General features: G+C 43.1%; 1 protein-coding gene across 6 annotated transcripts in view; it reads right to left on the reverse strand.

Annotated features, from left to right (window-relative positions):
• TLK2 (tousled like kinase 2) overlaps positions 1–27,472 on the reverse strand; it is a 3,436,060-nt gene that overhangs the window by 1,342,939 nt on the left and 2,065,649 nt on the right. For all 6 annotated transcript variants that reach the window (XM_044055220.1, XM_044055218.1, XM_044055219.1 and 3 more), the window contains one exon: positions 19,372–19,524. In XM_044055220.1, coding sequence (XP_043911155.1) covers positions 19,372–19,524 — 153 coding nt within the window. The remainder of the gene's footprint in view (positions 1–19,371; positions 19,525–27,472) is intronic.

Below are 27,472 nucleotides of genomic sequence, written 5' to 3' on the forward strand. Positions count from 1 at the left end.
CCTGGAACTCTGGATCAAGCTGCTGAAGTAAACCACGGCAAACTAGATCTGGGGTCAGTCAGGGTTGGCAGGGGATTATGGGTAGGGGGAGGAGCTTGGAACTCGGATCTAAAGCTGTTGAAAACTGCCGGCTCGGATCCGAGGTAGGATCCGATTCCCATAGGTTGCTGCACAAATGAAGTTAATTACTTCAGATACAATTATAAAAATCCAAACACATACACGCTGTTCCTCTGGCAATAAAACGTCTAGTTCAAACAGATCCAATCTTAGTAATGCAAAGCAGTACGAAAAATCCTTAATGTTCCATAAAACATTTATTGGAAAAAAAAAAAAAAAAAAAAAAAAACACAGTGAGCGCTTTCGCCAATAGGCTTCATCAGACTTATGATACTTAATCGCTTTTCCAACATTTAAAAAGTGTCTCAAATCATCTGATTGGTTATTAAGATTGGCCTATAGGCTGTAATAATATTTCAGAGCTCATTACATAGAATTAAAGCCATATGCTCGCAATCTATGTAAAAACACATAAATCAATAATTAATGAAAAACTATACCATCAAGACATTTACAAAATCAAATAAAACATCATAAAAAATCCCTCGTTCACACAATTTCAAACGGGAATATAATATAAAAAACAATCAAACTCTCTCCTAAACAAATCACTTGCAGTCAGCAAAAAATTTTTATTATAGCTGACTGATTGAAATGTTAAAGCAACAACATTCATTTAAAACATTACAAGCACCATATTGCAAAACCTGCCGTTCATTGCTAAAAGGGACGGCAGCTGAAGATAACATATAAAACTGACGAAGCAAAGAATCTCTCACTGTCATTAGTGGGAGAGGGTAAGAAGGTGGGCAGATGTATGGATTGGTTGAAGGACAGTTCACTCACCACCTTAGGCAAGAAAGAAGGGTTGGTGCGCAGGGTCACCCTGTCCTTGTGGAAGATGGTGTAGGGTGAGCAGGCCATGAAAGCTTGTAACTCTAACGCCCTTCTAGCAAAGGTAAGGGCCACCAGCAGTACAGTCTTCCATGTACACCTTTGGAGTGTTGTAGCACTGGCTGACTCGAATGATGCCAGTTTGAAATTTTCTGTGATGAAGTTTAGGTCCCAAGGAGGTGGGACTGGCTTTTTTGATGGTCTGATGTGCAAGACACCTTTCAAGAATAACTTGACATCTAGCCTAGCTAGTAGAGGGGATTCTGGGGGTAAGCAGGCAGAGATTGCAGATAGGTGGACTTTCACTAAAGAGTATGAAAGGCCAGCTTTGATAAGTTCACACACATAAGTAAGGACTAGAGGGATATACACTTGAAAGGGATCCCTGTGCCTATGGAGACATCACTTGGAGAATCATTCCCATTCTGACATGTAGGATCTCCTTACAGTAGGTTTCCTGGCCTCCCTCAGGACAGAAAGCATGTCCTCAGAGTAGTGGTGTCTGAAGGGAATTAAAAGTTTGTCACCGAGTGTTAGACCCACCATCTCTAGGTGAGGGTGAATGAGAGATCCCTTCTTGTGTGTGAGTAGACCCACCTTGTGGGGTAACTTGTGGTGACTGTCATGGCGAGTGAAAGTAGTAGGAGGAACTAATGCTGCCTTGGCCAACAGGGAGTCACGAGCAAGATTTTTGGTTTGTCCCTCCTAATCTTCAGGAGGACATTTTGAATGAGAGGGAAGAGTGTAAATGCATATAGAAACAGTCACTTCCATGGAATGTTGAAGGCATCCACCCTCCAGGCAAGCGAGGAGTGGTCCTTGGTGCAGAATTTCTTCAATTGTCTGTTCTGGGGGGATGCAAATAAGTCTAACTGAGGTGTGCCTCACCGGTGGACAATGTCTAGAAAAGTTTCCCTGTTCAGCATCCACTCGTGTTGTAGAGAGGATGTTCTGCTAAGAATATCTACTTGTTGGTTGTTCTAGTAAGGAATGTATGCTGCCTGCAGGGATGAGATGTTTCTGGAGGCAAGGTCCCAAATTTGGATCGTTATCCGGCAAAGGAGGTAGGACTTGGTCCCTCCTTGTTCGCTGAGGTACCACGATTGTGGTATGGCTGTGAAGATTTGAAGGGGGTCTGGTTGCAGGATTGGGACTGTCGTTTCCCTCACATTGATGTTTCTTTTGGAGGGAAGGATGCCATGTGTCCTGTACCATGAAGCCCTTCATGGTAGCCCCCCTACCTAGGTCTTATGCATTCGTATGCATGTGCCGGGGTGGGGGGTTGAAGTGGAAGGCCTGGGTTCATTAGTATTTGTTGAGTCCACCACCTTAATTCTGGCTTTGAGGTAAGGCACGAGTATAATCTGAAATTCTAGAGGGTGATCGTGTTGGGACCACACATTCTTCAATTACCACTGCAGTTTTCGCACATGCATTCTGTGCATGCATAGGGATGGTGGCTGCAATTAGCCCCCAGGACCCACAAGAATTGTCTTGCAAATATCTGTTATACCTGCATAAGGTTTTGGAAGTGAGTAGAGGGGGAGAGAACTTTGTCGTGAGGGAAGAATGCCCGCAATCAGGTCTGTTCTGATCCGGCAGCCCAGAAAGATTTTGTCCTGCTGAGGGGTTAGGGATGATTTTGGGATGTTGAGTGTAAACCCCAGGCTCTGAAGCAGGGAAATGGTGAACTGCAGATGGTTTTGTAGGGTGTCCTCTCTTTCTGCTAGAATGAGGATGTCCATCTAGGTAGGGATAAATTTGGACACCTTTGGTTCTGCAAAAGGCTACAGCTGGAGCTAGGCATTTTATGAATACCCTGGGTGCAGTAGATAAACCAAAGGGTAAGGCTGTAAAATGAAAGTGTGAACAGGGCCCAGTGAAACGCAAGTATCTTCTGTTGGAAGGTTTTATGGGGATATGGAGGTAGGCAGCCTTCAGATCGAGTGTGGCCATGAAGGCCTGGGCTGGCAATAGTGGAAGAGTTTGTAGGGATAAAATTCTGAATGATGAAACTTTTAGGAATAGGTTTAGAAAGGACAGATCCAGTATTGGCCTCCAAGGGCCATCTTTTTGGGGACCACAAATAATCTTGATTAAAAACCTCTTCCTTCCTGTCCTGGAGGGACAGGTTCTACAGTTCCTATGTTCAGAAGGTCCTGCAGGACCTGAGGAATAAGGTGTAGTTGACTTCTGGGGTTGAATGGAATGGCACTTTTTTCCATCCAAGAGAGGAAATATCCTGCTTGTACTATAACCAGCAGCCAGCAGTCTGAGGTGATGCATTTCCAAAGGGGGAGGCAGTGGGACAGACAGGCTGAGAAGGGGAGGTGGGCAAGGCAGTCACCCATTGTTGGAGCCATTTCTGTCATGAAAGGGCTGTCTTTGAAAAGGCTGTGAGGCTGGTAGTCTGCCACCTGGTTCATCTCCTATGCCCTGAAGTGGATGGGGTAGCAGAGGAGGGTGTCCTCCTGACAAAGATAGTCTTAGGGTAATTTCTGCAATATTTAGGAATGGGATACACCAGCAGGTGGTTGATATCATGAAGCTCTTTACTTTTCTACTGAAGGTTTTAAAGAGGTCTGCAGACTGTTTACCAAACAGGAGGTTGTGGTCTAGAGGGGCATCCAGGATTTTGACTTTAAATCCTCTGGCAGGGGTTGAAGGAGTAGCCAAGAATATCTGTGGAGTACTGATGCAGAAGCTGCTGACCTTTTAGAGGCCTCCTCTTCATCATAACTGCATCTATTAGAATGTCTGGCCACTTGAGAAGCCAGGGACAGTTTTGATGGTATTTCTGTCTTGCTAGGGCAGTCAGGTGTGGACGACAGGAGAGTAGCAGCTGGGGATACAAGGTCCAAAACATTTTATCATATGGATTTGGTAGTTACTCATTACAGCCGAGTGACATCTACAGGGGTTTCTGCAGTTCCCACGTACTGCTCCTTTAGGCGTCAAATATTGTCTGTCCATATTTGCATTAAGTCCAAAACCATGCTACACACAAGGTATCAGAATATTTTATCTTGAAGCATACATGATGGCAAACACAACTGTATTGATTTATGACCTCTGTTAATAAGTATTTGTTAAAACTGTAAGATGATAAATTCATTTTTTAAAGGCTGAAGCCACACCCACTGGGAGGTAAAGGTATACACTTAAAAGAGCTCTGCTGGAGTGAATGAGTTTAGCTCTGAAGGCTAGGGTGGAAGAGGTATAAACCTTCGGGCCTATCCTGTCCATGCTTATGCTATCTTTGTCAATAGGCAAAAGAGACTATGAAGGAATCAGTCTTGACTGCTTGTCAAGGGATACAGCAATCACTTCTGGATCTGCCGGGGGTGGTTTTAACAGGAATTTTTGTTCATCTGGAACTTTATAGAAACAGTCAGTTCTCTTAGGGGCAGGAGGCTGTGAGTCTGGGTTTTTAGATGCTGAAGACAATGCATCAAGGTAGGCAGGAATAACTGGAGGGATGGCTGAAGGGGAGGGAGACTCCACTTGAAGTAACTCAAAGCATCTCTCTTGAGTTGCAGTCATTTGGGAAGTGTCCCATTTAAAGTATGCTTTCATCTTTGTGATAGCCTCTGGTGGAGGGTCCCCTTCTATGGATTCTTCATCAGGGGAATAACATTCTAGTGGAGACGTAACTTGAGATGAATAAGAAATGGATTCATCTGAAGATGAGGAGCAAGCCTCCTGTTCTTCCCCTTCACGAGTAGTAGGAAGGGGGAGAGAAGCAGCTGAGGCAGGCCTAGGACTGAGAACTGGAATGGTGGAAGTGGAAGAGGCCGTGGGTAAAAGGACCATGAAGGCCTGCATCAAGGAGTTGAAGGATTTCCAGTCTGGAACTCCTTCTGTGGGTGGAGGCAGGTGTTTAGTTTCCCACTTCTTTTTCAAAGGAGTAGTCTTAGGAGAAGGCCTGGACAGGAGTAGGGGCTTCAGGTAATGGCTTGCTGGTCGGTCCGGCGTTATCTGGTTCCCCCTCGACATCAGTAGGGACCGACATCAGAGCCATCTCCATGGATATGCTGGCCGTTATATCCGAAGCGGCTTCCTTGAAGGCAGTCGCTGAAGTAGACAGCTCTAACGGATGTCCCTCAACTCCTAAATTGAAGCTGGTGGGACATCCGATGGCGGAGAGGCAGAAGTACTAGGCCTTGGAACCTTGGCCTTTTTCCATGGTGGGTCCGTCGGGGCGGCTGACTCTGGATGCATCTGGAGAACTAGCTTTTTGAACCTCTGGTTTTCTACATACAGATTTAAGGCAGCCAGACGGCTTCTGAGGGTCTTGGGTACAAATGCTTGACAAATAGTGGAAGTGGTATGGTCGTGTTCTCTGCCTAGGCTGAAAAACGCAATGGTCATGCATATCCTTATGCGGAATCTGGCGCCCACATCGGCATTTACTCTTCTTAGCAGACATCGGCTAACGGTTGGGTACAGTAAATCAAGCTCAAGCAAGAATTAAACAAAATCCCCAATGGGGTACTTAGCTTTAGACTTCTTCAAAGTAGAGCAGCAAAGCGATCGATGTGACAGTAGACTCCAGCTGAAAACTTCTGAGGTCTGTGTGCGCATAAGTCACATTTAAGGTCCCTGGTTTACGGCCCTACGTGTGACGTCCCATGCACCTACAGCAGCCAGGCTTGAGCTTTTGTATAAGAGCCGACGTTCAAGTCGCCTGAGGCGGGGAATCCCACATTAAGAATACTTTAACATAGGAATAGAAGAACATCTAGCAGTTAAGGGCCCTCATGGCTAGGGTAGCAGAAGTGTGTATATAAATATATATCTTTATATATATATATCTATATATAAATATCTATATATATATATATATATATATATATATATATATATATATATATATATATATATATATATATATACATATTTTTAAACACCAAAGCTAAGGGCCCTGTTTTCTTTGTCAGCAGGTAGAGGGTTCTTTGAAGAACTGGCTCTTCTTTGGAACCTGGAGTGACAACCTCTGGGTCAGCAGACTGGTTTTTGAAGAGATATTTATGAGTCCTGCATCCTGTAAAACCAGTCTGGTTGTCGAAGGGCTAGAGGTACAGAATTTGGATTCAGGGACAAGTCCATAAAACATCCTCTACCACCTCTAAAACAGGAAGAACAGCCAAAGATTTTGTTTTGGGGGGTCAGGAAAATACCCAACCATCTTTCTGATTGTGGGTATTCCTGTGTTTCCCACTGGAAATGTTCCCTTATGGCATGGAGTGTTTCCCCAAAAGTGATGTCTTCAGGAGGTGAAGCTGAATGCAGATTCTCCTCAGAATCTGAATCTGAAAAGAAAGAAGGGTCCCTCTTCAAAGAGGAACCCCTCCTGGTCAGAATCCTTATCTGAATCAGGAGGTTCAGAGAAAAAGTCAGGGGTAGGATCCCTTTTCCTTTTCCCTGGGGAAGACTACAAAGGTGGTTGCCAAGGTCTGACTAAGGAGACAAGGTCCTCAGCTAGCCTGACCAGGTGTTGCTGATAGCGTGCTTAGTGGGAGCCAGTAGGACTACACATAGAACCAGAGGTAGAATCCTTCTTAGAAATAGCTTTGGCCTTGGGCTTGGTACATGTGTCATCCTGACGCCAGTCTCTTAGGGAGAACAGATGTAAGCTGATGCCTTGAAGCCAAGGTCTGCTGAACAACGCCAGACCCGACCCAACAAACCTAAAGCCAAGGCCTGTGTAGAAGTTGAGGGACCCGACAGCATGTCAGACTCCATAAGGGCCACAATAGAGGCCTGTCCCACCACCTTGGTCACATAAGGGAGCTGCAAAAGTGCTTCACCTTCCTCAGCAGAACAAGCCTTGGGGGACTGTCAGACAGTGAATGGTTGACGTCCAAGACCTTAAGCTTAGGTCTTTTTTCTTTTCTTTTTTACGCTTAGGGAGCTCAATCTCAGGACGACCGGCAGACAGCATCAAACAATGCAATGAAGATGGCAGACTAACATGACTAGCTAAGATTTCAGCCCTATGCCGACAGTCTTAGAACTGAAATGGGTGCAAAGACGGCATCTAGGAACATTGTGATCCAGATCTAGACAGGTGACACACAGTATGAAAAATCTCAACGTGGGATTTGCTCACCACAGCAGACAATTGTTAACCTCATCTGACATGACACAAAAAACACACCTCAGTGGAACAGAATACTCTTTCTCCAAGAACCACAAGCACAGCCAGAAGATGAAATAGAGATGATTTAATAATCCAAAATACTCTGTCACAATAAACAGTAAGTGCTTTCATTCAAATCGGACTTCCTCAGACTGAATAATGTGTATAAAAACATTGTACCTTAAATACTATCTAAAAAAAAACACAACATGCTATTAATGATGTAACTTCCTTCTTTTGAGATAGGCAACAAAATCAGATCTGTCATTAAGACCAGGTGGGTAAGCAAGCATTCAATTTAACCTGCCATAAATATTCTTTCCAACCCAACTCATCTTCTGCATCAAATCTACTAATAACATTTGGTACTTCATCCAATACAATACATTTAAAATCTACATGAAATCTGTATTATTTTTGTTGTTGTTGCGTCTTTCGGCTTTTCCCGGTTAGGGGTCGCCACAGCGGAACTCCGGTCCGCTAATGATTGGCAGCAGATTTTTACGTGCCGAGTTGCCAGCTCTGACGCACAGCCTTCAACGAAGGTACGCCCATTTCACGCATGTCTCCACACAGAAGATCGAACAGGACAATGTCGTACTGTGAGGCGACAATGCTACAGCACCACCACCACCGCAGTCTTACTAAGTGCATTTTTGTCATCTTTTGTAAGAACTGCATACCTATGCTCATATATGCGTCTATTAAGTTGTCTTGTAGTACGCCCCACATAGAAGGAATCGCAACACATACAGAATACTAAATAAACAATAAACAGATTTACAATTATATTTTCCTTCTATTTTGATGTATCCACCCACTTTTAACTCGATGATGTTTGTCATTAAAAATTGCACATGTTACAACTAAAACATTTGTACATTCCTGGATTAGTAACACTATTTTTAAGGAAGGTTGGGAATTCAATTTAGCTTCAAACATATTTTTGAAGCTTTTACCTTTCTTCTGCACAAATACTGTTTTTTCACCCTTTTAATCGATGTTGCATCTATACTATTTTCTATCTGCATTGATGTGACAGTCACTAGACGCTTTAACATTAGTGTCAACATTGTTTTTTTCTAAATGATCTAATCTCTTCTAGGGCTTAAACCACAAATTTTTGAGGATATTCTCTAACAAATTTGGCACACAGAGACCCACTCTAATAAAATCAGCTTCTTTGTCAGTTAACATATCTATTCTTTTCAACTGACTTTTGATGAAATTATTCCTAGTCTTTCTGGCGTGCAAACTATCATAGTGCAAACAAGCATTATTTTGAACCTCCTTTTTGTAATAGACGTACAAAGACATTCTCCTTCCTTATAAATATTTAGATCCAAAAAATTAATACTCTGTCTATACTAGAAGTAAACTTCAAATAGGAACATACTTCATTTAAATAAGAAAGAAAAGTACAGTTGTGTACACTTACCATAAATGTAGATATTCGAGTGCATTCACTGTTGCAGTCATTACATTTGGTTAATCCTGCTGGCAGGTTGCCCTCAGCCGACCTGAATTCCAAAGTCTTGGGTCCTGTGTCGGCTGCTGTCACCCCTTCCCTGACGTCAGGTCATCAGGGGTATAAAAAAGCAGCTGACACCATTTTCTTCAGTTTTTCTTGCCCCAGATGTCAGGTGCCCCCAAAAAGGGTAGTCAAATTTTATACATATATATATATATATATATATATATATATATGTAGTATAAATCAGAGAAGGAAAGATAAGATACAAAAGAAAAAAGGGGGAAGGCGGGTGGGTAACCTGGACTGCAACAGTGAATACACTCGAATATCTACATTTATGGTTAAGTGTACACAACTGTACTATGTTCTTCGTGTTTCACTGTTGCAGTCATTACATTTGGGTAGAGTTCCAAAGCTATGGTTGGGAGGCTGGAACTAGACAGCATTAGGAGTGGCTACGAGGCCCTGCAGAACTGCAGTGGCAAAGCCTGCCCTGGATTTAGAGTAGAGTGGCAGATGGTAATGCTTTGTAAAAGTGAGCACTGAACTCCAAGTAGCCACCACTAAAATGTCTGTGGTTGGAACTCCCCTGAGAAAGGCTGCTGAGGTGGCTGCAGCTCTGGTGGAATGAGGCCTAATACCCTTAGGCACTGGCTTGCCATGGTGTAAGTAGCAGAAACAAATGCAGTGGCCTAACCACTTAGATACAGTCTGCTTTGAAACAGGCTTTCCTTGTGATTCTGCAGCATATGTCACTAGTAACTGCTCTGTCTTCTTGAAAGCTTTGGTTCTGTCTAAGTAGAATCTAAGCTGTCCGTGTACGTCCAAAGAATGCAGAATTCTCTCCCCCTTGTTCTGTGGATTTGGGTAAAAGGTTGGCAGATGGATGGCTTGGTTAAGAGCCACAGTGGACACTACTTTAAGCATAGATGTTGGGTTTGTCCTCAGGGAGACCGTGTCTGGATGAAAAATGATGAAAGGTTCCACAGCCATGAGTGCCTGTAGCTCTGAAACTCATCTTGCAGAAGTAATTGCTAAGAGCAGAGCTGTTTTCTAAGATAAAAACTTCATATCAGCAGTAGCAGCTGGCTCAAAAGGAGGCAGGGTGAGCTTTTCCAAGACATAGTTGAGGTCCCATTGCAGGTATTGATAGTCTCCTTGAGGGCCTTAAATTTGTGGCTCCTCTGAGGTACTGCCTTAATAAAGGGTGAGAAAAAAATGGTGGCTCTGTATTGTAATGAGCCGAAATGGCAGAGGCATGAATTTTTATTGATGAAAAAGATAGCCCTTTGTCCAGCATCTCAGTTAAGTATTGCAAAATCTGAGGAATATTTGGTACCGTTGTATCAGTTCCTTGTGCCTGGTTCCAGGCACAGAATCTCTTCCATTTACCAGCAGAGGACTTTCTAGTACTAGGCCTTCTGGCTTCCAGAATGACATCCATCATTGCTTTACTGAGAGGTGTTTTTTGTGTGACTACATTATTCGCCATGCTGCCAAGTTTAATGTCCTGAGTTGGCTGTGCATGATATGATTGTCTTGCTGGGACAGTAGTCGAGGTATTTGAGGTAAGGTCCAAGCTGGATATAGAGTTAAGTTTCTTAGTACTGGATACCAGTACTGGTGTGGCCAGTCTGGTGCAATCAGTATCATCTTTGGCTTCTCCTGTCTGACCTTTAGGAGCACCTTGGGGAGGAGAGGCAGTGGCGGAAAGGCATATACTGACAGGTTTTTCCAGCTGAAAGATAGGGCGTCCACTTTCCATGCTTGTCTGTGATAAGTCCTTGTGCAGAAACTTTTTAGTTGGTAATTAAGAGGGGAGGCAAATAGATCTATGTTAGGGCATCCCCATTTCCTTGTTATCATGCTGAAGACTTGTGGATCCAGCTTCCACTCGTGGAGATACATGAGGTTTCTGCTTAGTTCGTCTGCCAGAGTATTTTCCTTTCCTGGCAGGAATTGTGCCTGCAGATGTACTTGGTAAGTCAAAGCTGTGTCCCACAAGTTCATGGCTAGTCTGCAAAGGGGGTAAGAATGTGTGCCCCCTGCTTGCTTATGTACCACATGACCGTGGTGTTGTCTGTCTTTATCAGCAGTTGCCCCAGATGCAGTAGGTACTTGAAGGCTGTCAGGGCCTTTTGAACAGCTAACATCTCTTTTTGATTGATATGTAGATGCATTTGGTTTGAGGACCATGTGCCCTGTATGCATCTTCCTGCCATGTGGGCTCCCCAGGCATAGTCTGATGCATCCATTGTTAGCGTTTGCCTGGCTGGAGTTAATGTGAATGACTGTCCCTTGTTCTGGTGAGAAGCCTTTGCCCACCATCGAAACTCCCATTGCAGGCAGGGAATGAGAGTAATGACTGTTTCCAGGTTGTGGCAATGTTGAGTCCAAACATTTTTAGGTACCATTGAAGTTTCCTCATATGCAGTCTTGCACATGGAATTAGTACGATGCAGGATGCCATGAAGCACACATCCTGCAGAATTTTTCTTGCAGATAACTGGGTCTTTGTTGTCAACATTTTGAAATAGGTAGTCAGTTGCCTTTGTTTGTCTGGCGTGAGATAAGCCATCTGGGCAGTTGTATTCAAGCTTGCACCCAGGAATATTATCTCTTGTGAGGGTACTAGTTTTGATTTATTTTTGTTGACTGTGTACCCTAGGCATGTTAGAAGTCTTTTCACAAATACCAGATGTTGAAGAAGAATGTCCTTGTTCTCTGCTTGAATGAGACAGTCGTCCAAGTAAGGATATATCTGTATTCCTCTTTGTCTGCAGAATGCAATTACTGGTGCCAGGCACTTTGTAAAGACCCTGGGAGCAGTAGATAAGCCAAAGGGCAGTGCAGAGAATTGGTAATGCATTGAACCAGCCTTGAATATTAGTTATCTTCTGCATGACTGTCTGATTGGAACATGCAGGTATGCCTCTTTTATGTCTAAAGTCACAAGCCAAGCATTCTTGCCCAGCATGGGCAGAAGCTGCTGCAAAATCAACATTTTGAATTTTGGAATATCCAGGAAAGTGTTCAAAATAGATAGGACCAGTATCTGCCACCAGGCCTTGTCCTTTCTGGGTACCAAAAACAATCTTGAGTAAAATCCTTGTCCCTGCTCTTGCTCTGGAACTTGTTGAATGGCCCCCATGTCCATGAAGGATGAGACTTGTTTTTGTGCCTCTGCCCATTGATTTTTTTGGCAGATCTGGCCAGCTCTTTGCCTTTGGTAGAGTATGGAAGGGGAACTTGTAGCCTTGTGACACTATGTTTAGCACCCACTCGTCCTGGGTTATGATGTGCCAATTTTGAGCAAAAAGTGCTAATTTTCCTCCTAAGGGTGCTGCCAGAAGATAAGTGCTTAGTGCCGGCAGGGGGAAGTCATTGTGACTGTTTTCTGCATGTTTGTGATCTATTTTCTCCAGCTTTGGCGGTAGAAGCACCCCACTGCTTGGGCCTATAAGGACCTTGCGCCTGGGATCTGCCCCTTTGAGGTCTGGCTGACACAGGAAAGGGCCAGTTTTTTGTAGGCCAGTGTCTACTAAACCTGTACCTGTAAAAAAATCTTTGACAGTTTGCATAGATTTAGTTTTGTCCTCCATTTTCTTTAACACCTCTTCTGCCTTAACACCAAACAAAGTATTATGCTGTAAAGGTGCATCTAGTAATTTAACTAACATGATCAGGCAGATTTTGTTCTTTTAACCAAGCATGCCTCCTAATTACAGAGCCCATAACCGGCCCTACAGGAGGCCTCCAAAGAATCAAACCCACATTGCAAAGTATGTTTTCCAACTTGTTCTGCTGCATACAGTAAATCCTGCATTTCCTTGTTTTCTGCACATTCAGAATTTAACATTTTCTGTTTAAGCAATCCCATGACATGTTGCTGATACTTAAGCATATGAAATTGACAGTTTAAGGCCCTTATTGCCAAAGTTGCAGATGTGTAAACCTTTTTTCCCCATCTATCCAGTGTCCTTGAATCTCTGTCAGAGGGGATTGGGTTTTTTGCAGTTGAAGCCTTAACCCCCTTTGGACCCTGTGATTTAGTTTCTGGGTCAGCAGCAGGGTTTTTTAAAAGAAATTTGTGCGAGTCAGGAACCCTGTAATATCTGTCAGGCTTAACAGGAGCTGGGGGTAAGGAGTCAGGGGTCAGACTAGACTCCAAAAACAAATCTACAATGTCTAACACAGGTGGAATGGCTAGAGGCATGTGCTGAGGCAGTAATAGAAAATCCCTGAGCCTCTTTTTAGATTCTGAAAAATCTTGGCTCTCCCAGTGGAAATGCTCCCTCATGGTGTGCAAGGTTTCCCCAAAGGAATAGTCCTCAGGAGGAGATGCTGAAGGTATAGATTCTTCAGCATCAGAATCCTCATGGGGGGGGTGAATATTCATGTTCAGAAGAAGAATCTGAAGAAAGAGAAACCTGATCTGAAGATTCATAGTCAGTGTCTTGCCTAGGCCTCTTATCAGGAGGGGGATGGGAACCCCTGATCAAGGTAATCAAGTCTTCGGCCATTTTCAGCATCTGTTTTTTGGGCATAGAGGAATGTCCACATGGCTCTTGAGTTTGTTTCCTTGCTTTAGAAAGTGATTTAGTCTTTGTCTTTGAAGCTGAAGTCATTTTAATGTAAAGATGTTTAGGTCTGAATACACCCTCAGAAGCCCGTACCTGCTCAGTGGCTCCAGACCCATCTGAGGGATTAGTGTCCGAGGCTCCAATACCTTGAGTATCCAGCGGCATGACCGACCACACGTGGGAGTCGGTAGCGGCCTACGACTCTAAAGTAGCGGGCGTCAGGGGCTGCAAAAGCGCCTCACCGAGAACTGGCGACTGGCTTAGGAGAAGCTTCATCATCGGTTTTGGGCCTCGGTTGTTTTTCGCTATCCTTTTCTTTGCGTTTTTTGTTAACTCCGGTAGTCGGATGGCTATTCGACGACATTTCAGGGTAATTAAATTGGCGTCCAAAAAAAGTTTAAAGCAAAATCATACCAACGCTTAATAGTGCGTTGGTTAAATCTAGCACAAAACCGACAACTAGAAATGTTGTGATCAAGGCCTAGGCAAGGAATACAGTAAGAATGAAAATCCTGATGAGGTATTTGCTTCTCACAAGCAATACAGTTATTAACTTTTTCTGACATCGGTCTGGAGCAAGAAAACGTTTCCCTAATGAGGTACTTAGCTTTATTGAAGACTTCGGATCTGAAACTCAAATACGAAAATCTCAGGAGTTGGCCAACCAGCACCTGCGAACTGCTTCTGCGTCGGGCACCGTGCGGCAAGAAAAACTGAAGAAAATGGTGTCTGCTGCTTCTTTTATACCCCTGACATCAGGGAAGGGGCGACAGCAGCCGACACGGGACCCAAAACTTTGGAATTCAGGCTAGCTGAGGGCAACCTGCCAGCAGGATTACCCAAATGTAATGACTGCAACAGTGAAACACAAAGAACATCAATTGAATGCCATCCCCTCTCCAGACAAAAAACAGATCATCAATAAAACATTTATAGAACAAAATACTTTTGATAAACGTAGTTTCATAGATATGACACCTTTCCCATCCTTGCATGAAAATATTTGCATGGCTAGGGGCTATTGCTGCACCCATAGCTACGCCACTGATTTGTTTATAGAAATTATTATTGAATTCAAAATAATTGTAACTCAAAATCAAATCAAGCATTTCCATCACAAGGTTAACCATCTCATGAGAAAGTTTGGGAGTCCTCATCAATTCAAATCCGTTTCCATTCCCTCATTATTTGGAATGACAGTATACTGAGACGATGTCAAGGGTAACTAAATAATCATCATCCCTAACTTTTAGCTCCTTGAGTTTATTTTTAAAGTCAAATGAATATCAAATATTTGCTTCATTCACTAACACAGTGGGCTGCAGATGTTTATCTACAAAAATGGCCAAGGTTTCAGTCTTGCTCCCACTATTAATTACAATAGGGCGCATCGGCAGATTATCTAAATCCTTGTGAATTTTAAGATGACCAAATATCCTGCTTATTTTAGGAGCTTGTACTCTCAAGTAATGCCCAATTTGGTCAGTTATACGTCCAATCATACACCATTCTTCTATTTGGCCATCTATAAACATATATTGTTTTTTGATTTCAACAAAAGAAACTTTTTTATAAAAAGTTACATCCAATAGCATTTATTCCATTTTATTAACATACATATTCCTATTTAAATAACTAAAACATTTCCCTTATCTGCCTTAGTAACTAAAATAGCTTAATTGTTTAACAAATCATTCAATATTTCTTTCTGCTTAATAGTTACGTTAAAATACTCAAATTCCTCTATTATTAAACAACTCAATAATCTGCTGGTTCACATAACATAAGAAATAATTCCAACTCCTTTTTAATGGAGGATTATAAACACTGGGTTGTATAAAACTTACTTGCTGTTGACCAGAATTACGAAATAATAACTTAAAGTTTAATTTCCTGACATTCTCTCAGTGCATTGATGATATTGCATTTATCAGCCCTTTTCGAAGGAACAACATTTCACCCTTTTTTCAGCACTTGACAGAGCTCTTTATCAATGAATATACTAGATAAGTTAGCTATAACAAAAGCTATGTCTACAGTACCTTGTGTGCTCAACTTTTGGAGAATTTATTTTTGACATTGTGCTGTATTGTTGTTGCTGGGTGCTGCTGTTACTTCTGCCCAAGTTCTGTTCTCTTTCCCAATGCGCTGATACACCCTCAACAATTGACTGTAATTCTGCTTCTGAAAACCCTTATTCACATTTTCAGATGCATTGCTGCTAGAATTAACTGCCACTTCTTGAGACGTACTTGCATTCTCACCACGTTGAACTATTCTTTTTGATTTCCTTGGGACGTTATCTCCCAACTGCACAGTCTCTATCTCACTACGCTCACCCGTTGATGACATTGCTACTGAAGCATTAGCTCCCTCTGCTGGTTTAGGTTCTGTCACACCCTCATAGTCAGCCTTGTCACGGACAAACTTACTAATTTTGCGTTTTTTAAGCAGTTCGTTCTCTTTCTCCAATTTCGTTTGAACTGCAGTCAATTTAGCTTGAAAATTATCTGCACTAAGGGAATCTGAGTTTAAAAAATGTAGACCCAATATTTTTATTCAGGTCTTCCATTTTATTTTTGTTATATTCAAGAAGCATTTCTATATATTTTAGCCCGGTTCTTTGGTTCAGCTCTACCCATTTATTCAGAAATTCAGACAGATACTCTGCACCAGCTTGCATAACAGAGACCCTAAGTCCTTTAGGAACTCTCTGCATTTGTAGGCAGCATTCAAAATAGACATTATCCCACTGCAATCTTTTTAACTTGAATAAGTCTTTCTCCAAATGACCAAACATTTCACAGTAATTAAAGGATGTTGTAGATGCATTATTTGAAACGTGTACTCCTTCAAATGGATTACTAGGAGGCGCTAACCAACTATTTAGTGCCTCATCAAATCCTAAAAAAAGCACCACCATTGCTTGTAGCAGGACCAGCACTAGCAACAAATCGATTAGCTCTTCCTTCTTGATTAAGTAAAATAGAGCCATTAGGAGCATCAGTTAGAATACCGCCTGGAGTTAAAGATAAAAAACTGGAACATCCCTGGCCATCCATGTATAGCAAAAAAGTCACAAAAAAATCTGGCATGAGTAAAATCAAGAAAACGAGTCCCTCAATCGGGTACTTAGCTTTTGAAGACTTCTTTCTAGGGCAGAAAGACCAACACACAAACACTGCTGCAGGCTCTGATGGCAAGAAAAGACTGATGTCATGGTGTCAGCTGGCTCCCTTTATACCCAAGCATACTGACGTCAGCGTAGGGCGTCCACCAGCCTTAGGAGGAGGGAGATTTTTTACTCTGGTAGTTGAGCTGGTCAAGGGCTTCCACAGCAGGAAATCCCACAAGTCAGGATTCCAAAAGTGGTACTCGAAGATAATCAAAAGTATGCTTGAATTCCTGCAAGATCTTATCCTTATCCTGCAGAGACTTAAAAAGCAAAGCAGCTGCAGATCTAAACAGGATGCTATTATTTACAGGAACATACAACCGTTCATCCCTAATATCAACATATCAGGTAACGACTGGAGATGAAGCCAAGAGTAACGTTTTAAAATGAAACCAAAAGCAACAGCTCTAGAGGAGGCAAAAGGTGCAACATAACTAAATTAGAGAGAGTGTGGTGGGCTACTTGATAAGTGAAGACCAGTAAAGAGACGGCAGAGGCCTTCCTCTTCAGAATCAGGAAGGTCAGAGATAGTCTGGAAAACTTGAAAAAGAACAGCTAAAATATAACTGGACAGGTGTCTGGTAATTAATAGCCTGAAAGACCAAGGTGGCTGCAGTACATACTTTCTTGACAAGCCATTCCATGGCCCTGTTGTCCTTGTCTGAATGAAACAGTTTGGTATAAGGTGAAAACTTAGAGGGTTTGCCAGAAGAAGAGAGTACAGAAGGGTCAGCAGAAGGCCATCTGTAAAGAAACTTACACTCATCAGGAACTTTGTAAACTCTGTCAGGTTTCTTAGGGGCTTGAGTTTGACAATTTGGGGCCAAAAAAGCTGCTGAAAAGGTATTAAAAAGGGCAGCCAAGACAGGAAGGACAGCAGAGAGCCTACGGGACTCCATCTGGAGAAACTCATACCACCCTCTACTGAATGGCAGAAACCTGAGAACAGTCTTAAAAGAATTCCATTATATGAGAAACAGTACCCCTAAACAGAGTTCTTCACAGGGAGATTCTCTCTTCTTCCTCAAAGCCATAATCCAAGAAGAAGGCATGCAAGAGGAATATGCCAAAGATTCTTCCAAAGCATCCAATTTCTCTTAAGAGGAATCCTGCTCTCTGGGCCTCTTGAGTGGGGTAGAGGACCAAGGGGGAGCATGGACAGAAAACTCTGGGAGGCTCCAAAGTCATCAGTGCATTAAATAACCCATAGGTAAAACCCTGCCATTCATGCTGAGTGAGGGTTCTTAGCAACAGGGGAAACACGCTTGCCTTTTTTCTTCTTCAACCTTTTCAGGGATGTCTGCCCAAAACACCCTAGGAGGTTCAGACCCTTGCCTACATTCAACTAATGTAGTAGGAATCGCCTCCCGAATACTTACCTGAGAAATCCTCCAGTCCTTCTGAAATAATCAGCTGAGGTTCTCCCTCAACATCCGTAACAGATGTCTGCAGAACATCCAAGGACGTGCAAGAAGTCTGACTCATGCAAGCCTCCAATATGGCCTCTGCAGAGGAATTTTACAGAAAAGCTGGGCAGGTCTTATAGGCTTTCATCGCCTCAAGAGAGACATCCAGGGGAGGTAGGACAGCAGCCGAAACAGACCTTACTCTTTTGGCCTTTTTTTTGGCAGATGCTGACCTTCGGGAGGGGAAGAATCCACCATAACACCTTGCGTCAACAATTTAAGATGTTGGTTCTCCAGGCAAATAGACAAGGAGGAGAGATGACTATGTAGGGTCTTGGGGACAAATGCTTGGCAAATAGAACACTTTCAGTGCTTCTCATGACCACACGAACAAAATAGACACCGCTTGTGTTGATCCCTCTGGGGAATATGCCTCACACACTAGCATTTTCCCTTTCTGGATGACATGTAAACTCAGAACTAAAGTAGTAAGAAAAGAAACAGAACAGAGAAAGAAGCATTCAGACGAACGATCACTGATGGTCTTCAGACTGGTGGCAAAGTAGTTCTAAGGTATGTAGGTCCATACGTCACCTTTATGCCCTGCACCTTGAGTGGGGAGCATAAGTGCGATGTACGTCGTCTATAAAATCCTAAGGCTTTGGTATACTTGCTGGATGTTGGGCTACCCATGGCAGGGAATCCCTTTAGTTAAGAATACTGCAACAGAGCTATGGAAGGACATTAAATGATATTTTGAATAAACTTGGACATACTTTATTAAAAGCCAAAAGGTGCAACATACGAATATAAACACAGAGAATTTCTGGCTCTAATAATATAAAATGTAAACCTTCATGAAAGTACTACAAAAACATAACATAGTATAACACAGACTGGATGAATGGCTCTGGAGTAATGATTAAAAGGATGCAAGTTTTACTCCCACATAAGCCATTTCTTAACTTCTACTCTACTGCATTATGAGGAAAATTAAGTCTTTTCAGCTAAAGCTTTAATCCAAGGTGCACTCTGGTGGTAGGTCAAAGTGGCTGTCACAGACATCAAAATTCATTTCGATCGGAGGATTTTCTAGAGCTGGGATCAGCTAATCGCAATGACAATGGCAGTACATTCACTCACCCCTAATAACACCAGAGGTTAACGGGGTTATAACATACTACCTGAACCTGTGTCATAAAGGGATGATGCCCTGAGTAAGACCCAGACACCCTGTACTTGACTAGAGGGGCAAGATAAATGAGGATGAGCTTCAGCAATGAGGCTGCTAGGTCTGCCACATAACCAAAACAAATCAGGGGAAAATAAGCTCAAATGTGGAAAAGGGTAGGCAGTCTCATGCAGTAGAAAATATATTCACAGTGCTGAAGATAGGAGAAGGTTAAAACAGTGGTGAAATCCAAAATGATGACTTGAAAGGATGCAACAGCACTAGGTGGGTGGGAAAATGCAGATGTAGTTCAGTCAAACTATACTTGGCTTCATTAAAAAAATGCACTAGACTACCACAAACAAACTCTAGTCAAACAGCATCTTACAATTCAAAAATTTCAGAATATAAAATTTAATTTTGTGCAGGAAAACTATTTGCTGAAACAAAAGCTACTATAACTTACACTTCATTTTCAGCACCGTTAGTTTTATTCTTACGCTGCTTTTGCTCCATATTAGGGGGAGGTAGTTGTCCCATTGCTGGTGGTTTCCGTTTGGCTAATAATTTTCTTTGCCTCTCTATTTCTTCCCTTTGTGTATTGATCCTCTCTTGTTGCCTGAAATCAAAAAGCATATATGCTTGATTTAGCTCTCAAAATTTTTTAGGTCACATCAAAAATTTGGGAAAGGGAAAGAACCATTTCTTCCGTCAATCCCTGTTTAAAAATACAATTTGCAGACAATGAAATACAATCTGTAATGCAGTCTTACTTAGCATACATTATAATGACATTTTCTGTTCCAATACATAAATAATGGTGACAAGACCATTAACTTGCTCAGAAAAGCAGATCAGATACTTGTTGCTTCATTTACTCATTCTTCAGATGCTATCCTACTCAGAAAACAGAAATGGAGAAGCCACTGACCATTCCTGCAAAAAAATAAGCACATAGTAGAGAATAACTCTGGGTAGGGTGCTGGACCACACACACACACAAGTTACAGAATCACAAGTTAATCTAAAATGCACAGCTTTAATTTGTGGAAAGAAACATCAGCTTGATCTAGAGATAGAGAATTCCAACTAGGAACTAATAAAAATATCAAGAGCTGTGAAATGCCAGCATCTTCAGAGCAAACATGCTAAAATGCTGACTCAAGATGCAGTACACAGAGACTGATCTAGAACAGCAAGGATTGTTAAATATACTGGTCAGCATATATCAAACTATAGGACCCCAGATTTACTCACATCACACAGAATACATAGCCAACCCATGGGAAACTAAGTAACGTATCAATTTACAGAAAATGCTGTGTAGGACAATAGTTGCATACTTACTACAAGATGATCAGCTTTAATAATTGGCTTAAACTCTGGTGTCATTCAAAGGGGATCCAATGTCTGTCTGCCTGGGATGACATGCTGGACAAGCCACGCTGCTTCGCAAGGGACGGCTTGCACCTGTCACCCCTGGGCTTCCGGATATTGGCAAAGGCTCTTGCCACCCTCATAGTGCCTTTTTTAGGCAAGGCTCAAATTCTAAACCTACCACCCTAGAACACAAAAAAGGAAAAAAACTAAGGGTAATGCTGCTCAATGCCAGAAGTCTCAACCTCAAGATGCATGCACTCGAGGCCCTTCTCAGTATGGAGAACATCGATGTCTGTGCTGTGACTGAAACCTGGTTCAAGGCTCCAGAGAGCACCCCGGCACTATCAGGCTTTACCTCTTATCATGCGTTCTGGCCCCAAAATCCGGACAACACCAAGAAAGGAGGGGGGGTGTCTATATTCATCAAGAACACCCACACCTCAAGGTTGGTGGCAACGCACGATGCATCGGAGACCATCCAGGTGCAACTAACCATAGGCAAGACTGCTCTGCAATTTGTAGCATGTTACAGGCCACCCTCTCAATCTCAGGAACCTCACATAGCTTTCCTGAAAACACTGGAGGGGATAAATGTATCTCCAAACACCATCATACTAGGTGATTTCAACTACCCGAATATAGACTGGGACCACTACTCTAGCCCCAACAATCTAGCCCAAAGGTTCCTAGAGTTCATAAACTCAAATGCCATGGAACAACTAGTCACCATTCCCACAAGAGGAGATAACATACTAGATCTCATCATCACGAACATGGGTTCACAATGTTCAATACCGGAAGTATATCCTTCACTGGTGAGATCAGACCATAAACTAATCTCACTGAAGTCCACATCCCACCCCCACCTGAGATAAAAAAGACCACAGTGAAGAACTTCTCAAAAGCCGACTTCACACTTCTAAAGGCTAATGTGGTCTCTTTTTTGGCCCCCGAGACTGCGGAAACCATTACTCAAACCGCTGAATCACTTACAAATGCCTTCTACCAGCACCTACAGGACTGCATGGATCAGGCAATCCCAAACAAAACAAAGACCCTTTGTACCAAAGGCAAGCGTCCAGTTTGGTGGACCCCAGCCTTAAACAAGCTCTACAACAAAAGGAGGAAGCTACTACAAGATAGAGCAAAATCCTTAAAAGGGAAAACACCCTTGATCATTATAAGTAAAAAATTAAGATCTCTCATAAAATCATCCAAGGCAAATTTTGAGAGAAAAGTTGCCAAGGACTCAAAGGACAATCATAAGGCCTTCTTTAGCTATGTTAGAAACCTGGGAGGAAACTCCCAGATATGCTCAGAATAAGTTCAAAATGATGTAAAAATTACTGAACCTACAGACATCGCCAACATACTGGCTGACAGGTTCAGTGCAAACTCCCCCCCCCAAAAGGTGAGATATCTATACCAGAGAATTATAGCCCCCCAAACATCTCAAATGCTCAGGTGAGAACTGCTCTCTCCAAGGCAAAAAACACAGCATCCATGGGACCAGATGGTGTCTCCGGATGTGTGCTCCACGAACTCAATGAGGAATTAAACCCGCAGTTAGGGCAGCTGTTTAATCTTAGCCTCACCTCAGGATACGTGCCTAAGGAGTGCCGTACGGCAACTGTGGTCCCACTTCACAAAGGAGGTGCCTCCACCGACCCGGGAAATTACCGTCCCATCAGCTTGACAAGCTTGATCTGCAAAGCTATGGAGAGGATCATAATGGAACTCATAAATAAAGACATAGGAGACTTGCAGACTTTGGATCCGACCCAGTTTGGCTTTGTCAAGGGCAGATCGTGCCTTTTAAACCTGGTGGACTTTTTCAAAACAGTCACCAAGGCCATTGATGAGGGAAAGGCAGTCCACATAGCCTACCTCGACCTGGCAAAGGCTTTCGACACAATACCCCACTCAGGTATCACTGAAAAACTCATCAGCTTAAATGTAAACCCATACGTCACAAGTTGGGTTGCAAATTGGCTAAGTGACAGAACCCACAGGGTCAGAGTTGCTGGCGCCATGTCAGACTTAAAGCCTGTCACAAGTGGTGTCCCACAGGGCTCAATCCTGGGCCCTCTCCTGTTCGGCATCTACTTTTCAGAAGTCCAAGCAAACACAGGAGGATTATGGCTGACAAAATTTACAGATGACTGCAAACCGGGCGCCATAGTTGAGAACACATCTGACACAGATATCCTTCAGAAGGGTCTTATAGAAATGGAAAACTGGTGCAAAAACCATGGCCTAAAGTTAAACGCCAAAAAATGCATAGTCATACCCTTCGGGAAAAACAAGGTTACCCCTAGCTACCATATAGGCGGCAACCCACTAAGCACAGAAGAGGTTATCAGGGATCTGGGTACCCAGGTTGACAGTAACCTCTCATTTGATACTCACGTTGCCAAAGTAGTTAGGAAGACCTTCTACATTGCCCACCTGATCATGAAGGGATTCGCATCTAGATCAAGGGAAGTCATCGTCCCCCTGTACTCATCACTCATCAGGCCAATGATTGAGTACAATGCCCCATTCGAAATGTATCTGACACGACACCTGCAGCAACTGGAAAGGCCCCAAAAGTTCCTCACCAAAAGGATAAAGGGTCTCAAAAATATGTCCTATGCTGCCCGACTGAAGGAACTTCAGCTCTACTCAGTCACTTACCGTCTGCTCAGACGTGACCTGTGCCTGACATAGAAGGCCATGTCCAACCCAGAATTGATGAACATGCTTCACCTCAAAAAATCTAGATCCCTCAGAACTACAAGGGCGGGAGACTTAAACCTTGACACGGTTATTAATAGGACGTGCTGGAGGGACAGATTCATCACCCAGAGACTCCCTATGCTGTGGAACAAAATCCCGGTACATGTGAGGCAGAGCACCTCGCTGGCTTTGTTCAAGAGAAATCTTGACCAATGGATGGGAGATCGCAGATATACCCCAGGGATTATCTCTGTGTCTCTGCTTGACAGAGGCACAGCAAAATAATGGGCATAGTATCCTCTAAACTAAAGGGGTGGCGAAAGCCACAAAACTCTGGCTAGGCTTATAAATGCCCTTGGGCAGATAGCCTAGTATGAACCTATGAACTACCTCTGTTGTACAGAACATTAAGCCAAATCAAATGGAATAGACTACTTTATAAATAGGATGCATTTCTAAAAGGACATGACCTACATATGTAAATCTGCCACATGCATGGGGGAATGGTGCACTGTGGGGGTCACAGCAATTTCAGGAAGCAGCCTGCAGTACGTTTTAAAGGCTAAAGGAGCTATTTAACAGGTTGTCTTCTGTTACTAACTGAACCTGTAAAGAATTAAAAGTTCTCTCCCCACTGGCACTAAATAATCATCTGACTATATGAGTGGGACTTGTAATAAAAATGGAAATGATTCTGGTAAAATTTAGGACACTTCTGAGCAACAGTTTCCTTTTAAACCACCATATGGTACCTTACAAAGTTTTTCAGCCCTCTATCAGATGTCCCAGTCACTTCACTTAGACTTTATTCAAGAAATAAGTGTCAGGTTGAAAATACATGCAAAACAAACTATTTGCATATACACACAAATTACTGTGACAAGTAAATAATTAGTGTCAGTAATCAGAGACTAAAACTTTAAACACCTGGCCAATGGAACAGCACTGAAAATTACACTAACACAAGAGGCCAGAAAAGACATCAACCCTAACATTTACAGTGCCAAGTACGTTGCATTCATCACAGTGCCTGAAATCCTGCTGTGCTCTGCCTTGAGTGTACCACATTTACAGTGTATTAAAGGCAAACAATACACAATGCAATTAAATCAATCAATTTTTAAAAATGGAATAGGTTCATAGGTAGGTAACTAGGCTATCTGCCCAAAGGCATTTATAAGCCTAGCCGGAATGTGTTGGCTTTCGTAGCCCCCTTAGATTACTTCCCTGTGCCTCTGTCCAGCAGAGCCATTGAAGTGATCCCCGGGGTAAACTTTCTGTTTCCCATCCACTCGTCAAGGTTTCTCTTGAAGAGGGTTAGCGAGGAGCTCTGCCTAATGTAGATTGGAATCTTGTTCCAAAGTATGGGAAGTCGCTTGAACAGGAATATAGCCCTCCAGCACGTCCTGTTTATTGTTGTGGTGAGGTTTAGATCCCTAGAGCATGTTGCTTGAGGGAATATGATTTTCTTTAGGTAGAGCATGTTGCTTGAGGGAATATGGTTTTCTTTAGGTAGAGCATGTCCATCAATTCTGGGTTGGACATAGCCTTGTATGTCAGGCAGAGATCACCTCTGAGTAGCCGGTATGCAACGGAGTACAGCTGAAGTTTCTTCAGTTGAGCTACATAGGGCATCTGTTTGAGGCTAGTGATCCTCTTGGTGAGGTACTTCTGTGGTCTTTTCCAGCTGTTGCAGCTGTCTTTGTAAGGTACATCCCAAATGGGGTGCTGTACTCTATGATGGGTCTGAGGAGTGATGCGTAGAGGGGCACAATGACCTCTTTTGATTTTGTGATTAGGTGGGCCACATAGAAAGATTTTCTAACTACTGTGGCAATGTGATTATCAAAGGAGCAGTTACTAACTACTTGGGTCCCCAGATCACTTATTACTTCTTCTGTACTTAGGGGGCTACCACCTATGTGGTAGTTTGTGGGGACTTTTTTCCAAAGGGGATGACTAATGCACTTTTTGGCATTTAGCTTGAGGCCATGGTTTTGACACCAGGTATCTGTCTGAGACACCCTTTTGGAGGATGTCTGTGTCCGCCGGAGAGTCAATTATAGCCCCTAGTTTGCAGTAGTCTGTGAACTTGGTCAGCCATAGCCCTTCTGTGCTTGCCTGAACCTCTAAGAAGTATATGCCAAACAGGAGGGGTCCTAGGACTGAGCCCTGGGGAATGCCATTTACAAAAAGTTTAGAGTCAAACTGGCTCCCGCAAGTCTTACCATGTGGGTTCTGTCCGTGAGCCAGTTGGCAACCCATCTCGTGAGATAGCGGTTTAAGTTCCGGGGTGGTGAGGTTGTCTATAACACCTGAATGGCGAATGGTGTTGAAGGCCTTTGCGAGGTCTAGGTAGGCTGTGAGTACCACCTTTCCCTCGTCCTTAGCCTTCGTAACTGTCTCAAAGAAGTCCATCATGTTCAGGAAGCATGATCTGCTCTTAAAGCCGAACTGGGTAGGGTCCAGTGCTGGGAGGTTCCCATTGTCTCTGTTTATGAGATCCATGATGATGCTCTCCATAGCCTTGCAGACCAAGCTAGTCAGGCTTATAGGGCGATAGTTCTCAGGGTATGTTGTGGCTCCACCTTTGTGGAGTGGAATAATCGTTGCTGTGCACCAATCTATAGGCACATAGCCTGTGGAGAGGCTGAGTTTCAACAGTGTGTTTAGGTGAGGGGTTAGTTCATCTTTGAGCTCGTGTAGGACGCAGCCTGGGACACCGTCCGGTCCCACTGATGCTGTGTTTTTGGATTTGGAGAGGGCTATTTTAATCTGAGTATCTGTGATTTCAGGGGCACTACATTCTTCTGGTATGGTTATGGGCCCTTTTGGGGGTGAGAGGGGGGTGAAGTTTGCACTGAACCTGCCTGAAAGGATGTTGGTGATATTGGTCGGTTCAGTGTATTTTCTGCCATTCTGCACTAACTACGAGCAGATCTGAGAATTGCCACTTAGATTTTTGACAGTTAAAGAATGCCTTGTGGTTATCTTTGGAGTCCTTGACAATTTTTCTTTCAAAGCTAGCCTTGGATGATTTTATGAGGGATCGCAGTTTTTTGCCGATACTGATCAGGGACGTCTTCCCTTTTTGGGATTTTACTTTTCTGTACTAGTTTCCTCCTTCTATTGCATAGCTTGTTTACGGTAGGGATCTACCAGACTGGTTTCCTTTTCTTGGAGGAGTGAGTCTTGGTTTTGCTTGGGATAGCATGATCCATGCATTCTTGTAGGTGCCCATAGAGTGCATTAGTAAAGGATTTTGCAGCTTGGACAGCGTTATCCTTTGGCATGGGGGCTTTGAAACTTTCCACCTCGGTCTTAAGTAACGTGGAGTTGCTTTAGAAAAGCTTTTCATGGTAGCTTCTTTGACCAGGGGTGGGGGGGGGACGAATGTGAATATCCAGAGGGATTAGTATATGGTAAGATCTAACCAGCAAGGGGTTGACCTCTGGAGTGGAACACCAGTCACCCATGTTGGTGATGACCAGGTCCAATATGTTGTCACCTCTGGTGGGGGTGTTGACCAGTTGACCTAGTGTGTCTGAGTTTATAAACTCAAAGAAATGTTAGGCAAGGGAGTTAGTACTTGAGTAATTCTCCCAGTTAATGTTTGGGTAATTGAATCACACAATATCAGCGTGTTGGTAGGACCTTTATGTTTCCCAGTGTTTCCAGAAATGCGGAATGGGTGTCCTGGGACACGGTGGGTGATCTGTAGCAAGCTACAATTCGAATTGCAGTTTTGACCGTTGTTAGTTGCAACGTGAATGATCTCTGAATCATTGCGTTTTGCCACTAATGTGGAGGTGTGGGTATTCTTGATGAATATGAATAAGCCCCAGCCTTTTGTATTTCGGTTTGGGTTTTGTGGCCGAAATGTATGGTATGAGATGTACCTGGTCGTGCTGGGGTGCTCTCTGCATCCTTAAACCAAGTTTATGTTACTGTACATATATCGATTTTCTCCATACTGAGGAGTGCCTCGAGTGCATGCATTTTGAGGTGTAGACTTCTTTCATTGAGTAGCATTAAACTCAGTTTTTTGTTACTTGTGCTATTTATGGCAGTGGGTTTGCCTTTTGAGCCTTGCCTAAAAAAGGAAATATGGGGGTGGAAAGAGCCTTGGCCAGTATTCGAAAGCCTAAGGGTGACAGGTGCAAGCCGTCTCTAGTAAAGTAGCGTGGTTTGTCGAGCATGTCATCCCAGGCTGACAGACACTGGATCCCCTTTGAATGACACCAGAAGCTTAGCCAATTGTTGAAATTGATAACTTTTTCTTTATATTGTGGTATCATTCTTGGTGAGGGCAGGATGCTACTCAGGGTCAGGGTCATACAGGCCTGGCCTACGTGATCAAAGAGCTCCTCCATGTCTCTTTTCATGTAGTTCAGGGAGGTACGGCACACAGGTCATTCACACCACCATGGAAAATGACAGACTCGCATTTGCTCTGGAGTGACCTGAGT

This window comes from Protopterus annectens, chromosome 13.part0, assembly GCF_019279795.1.
Source record: "Protopterus annectens isolate FY-2018-M chromosome 13.part0, PAN1.0, whole genome shotgun sequence".
Classification (NCBI taxonomy): Eukaryota; Metazoa; Chordata; order Ceratodontiformes; family Protopteridae; genus Protopterus; species Protopterus annectens.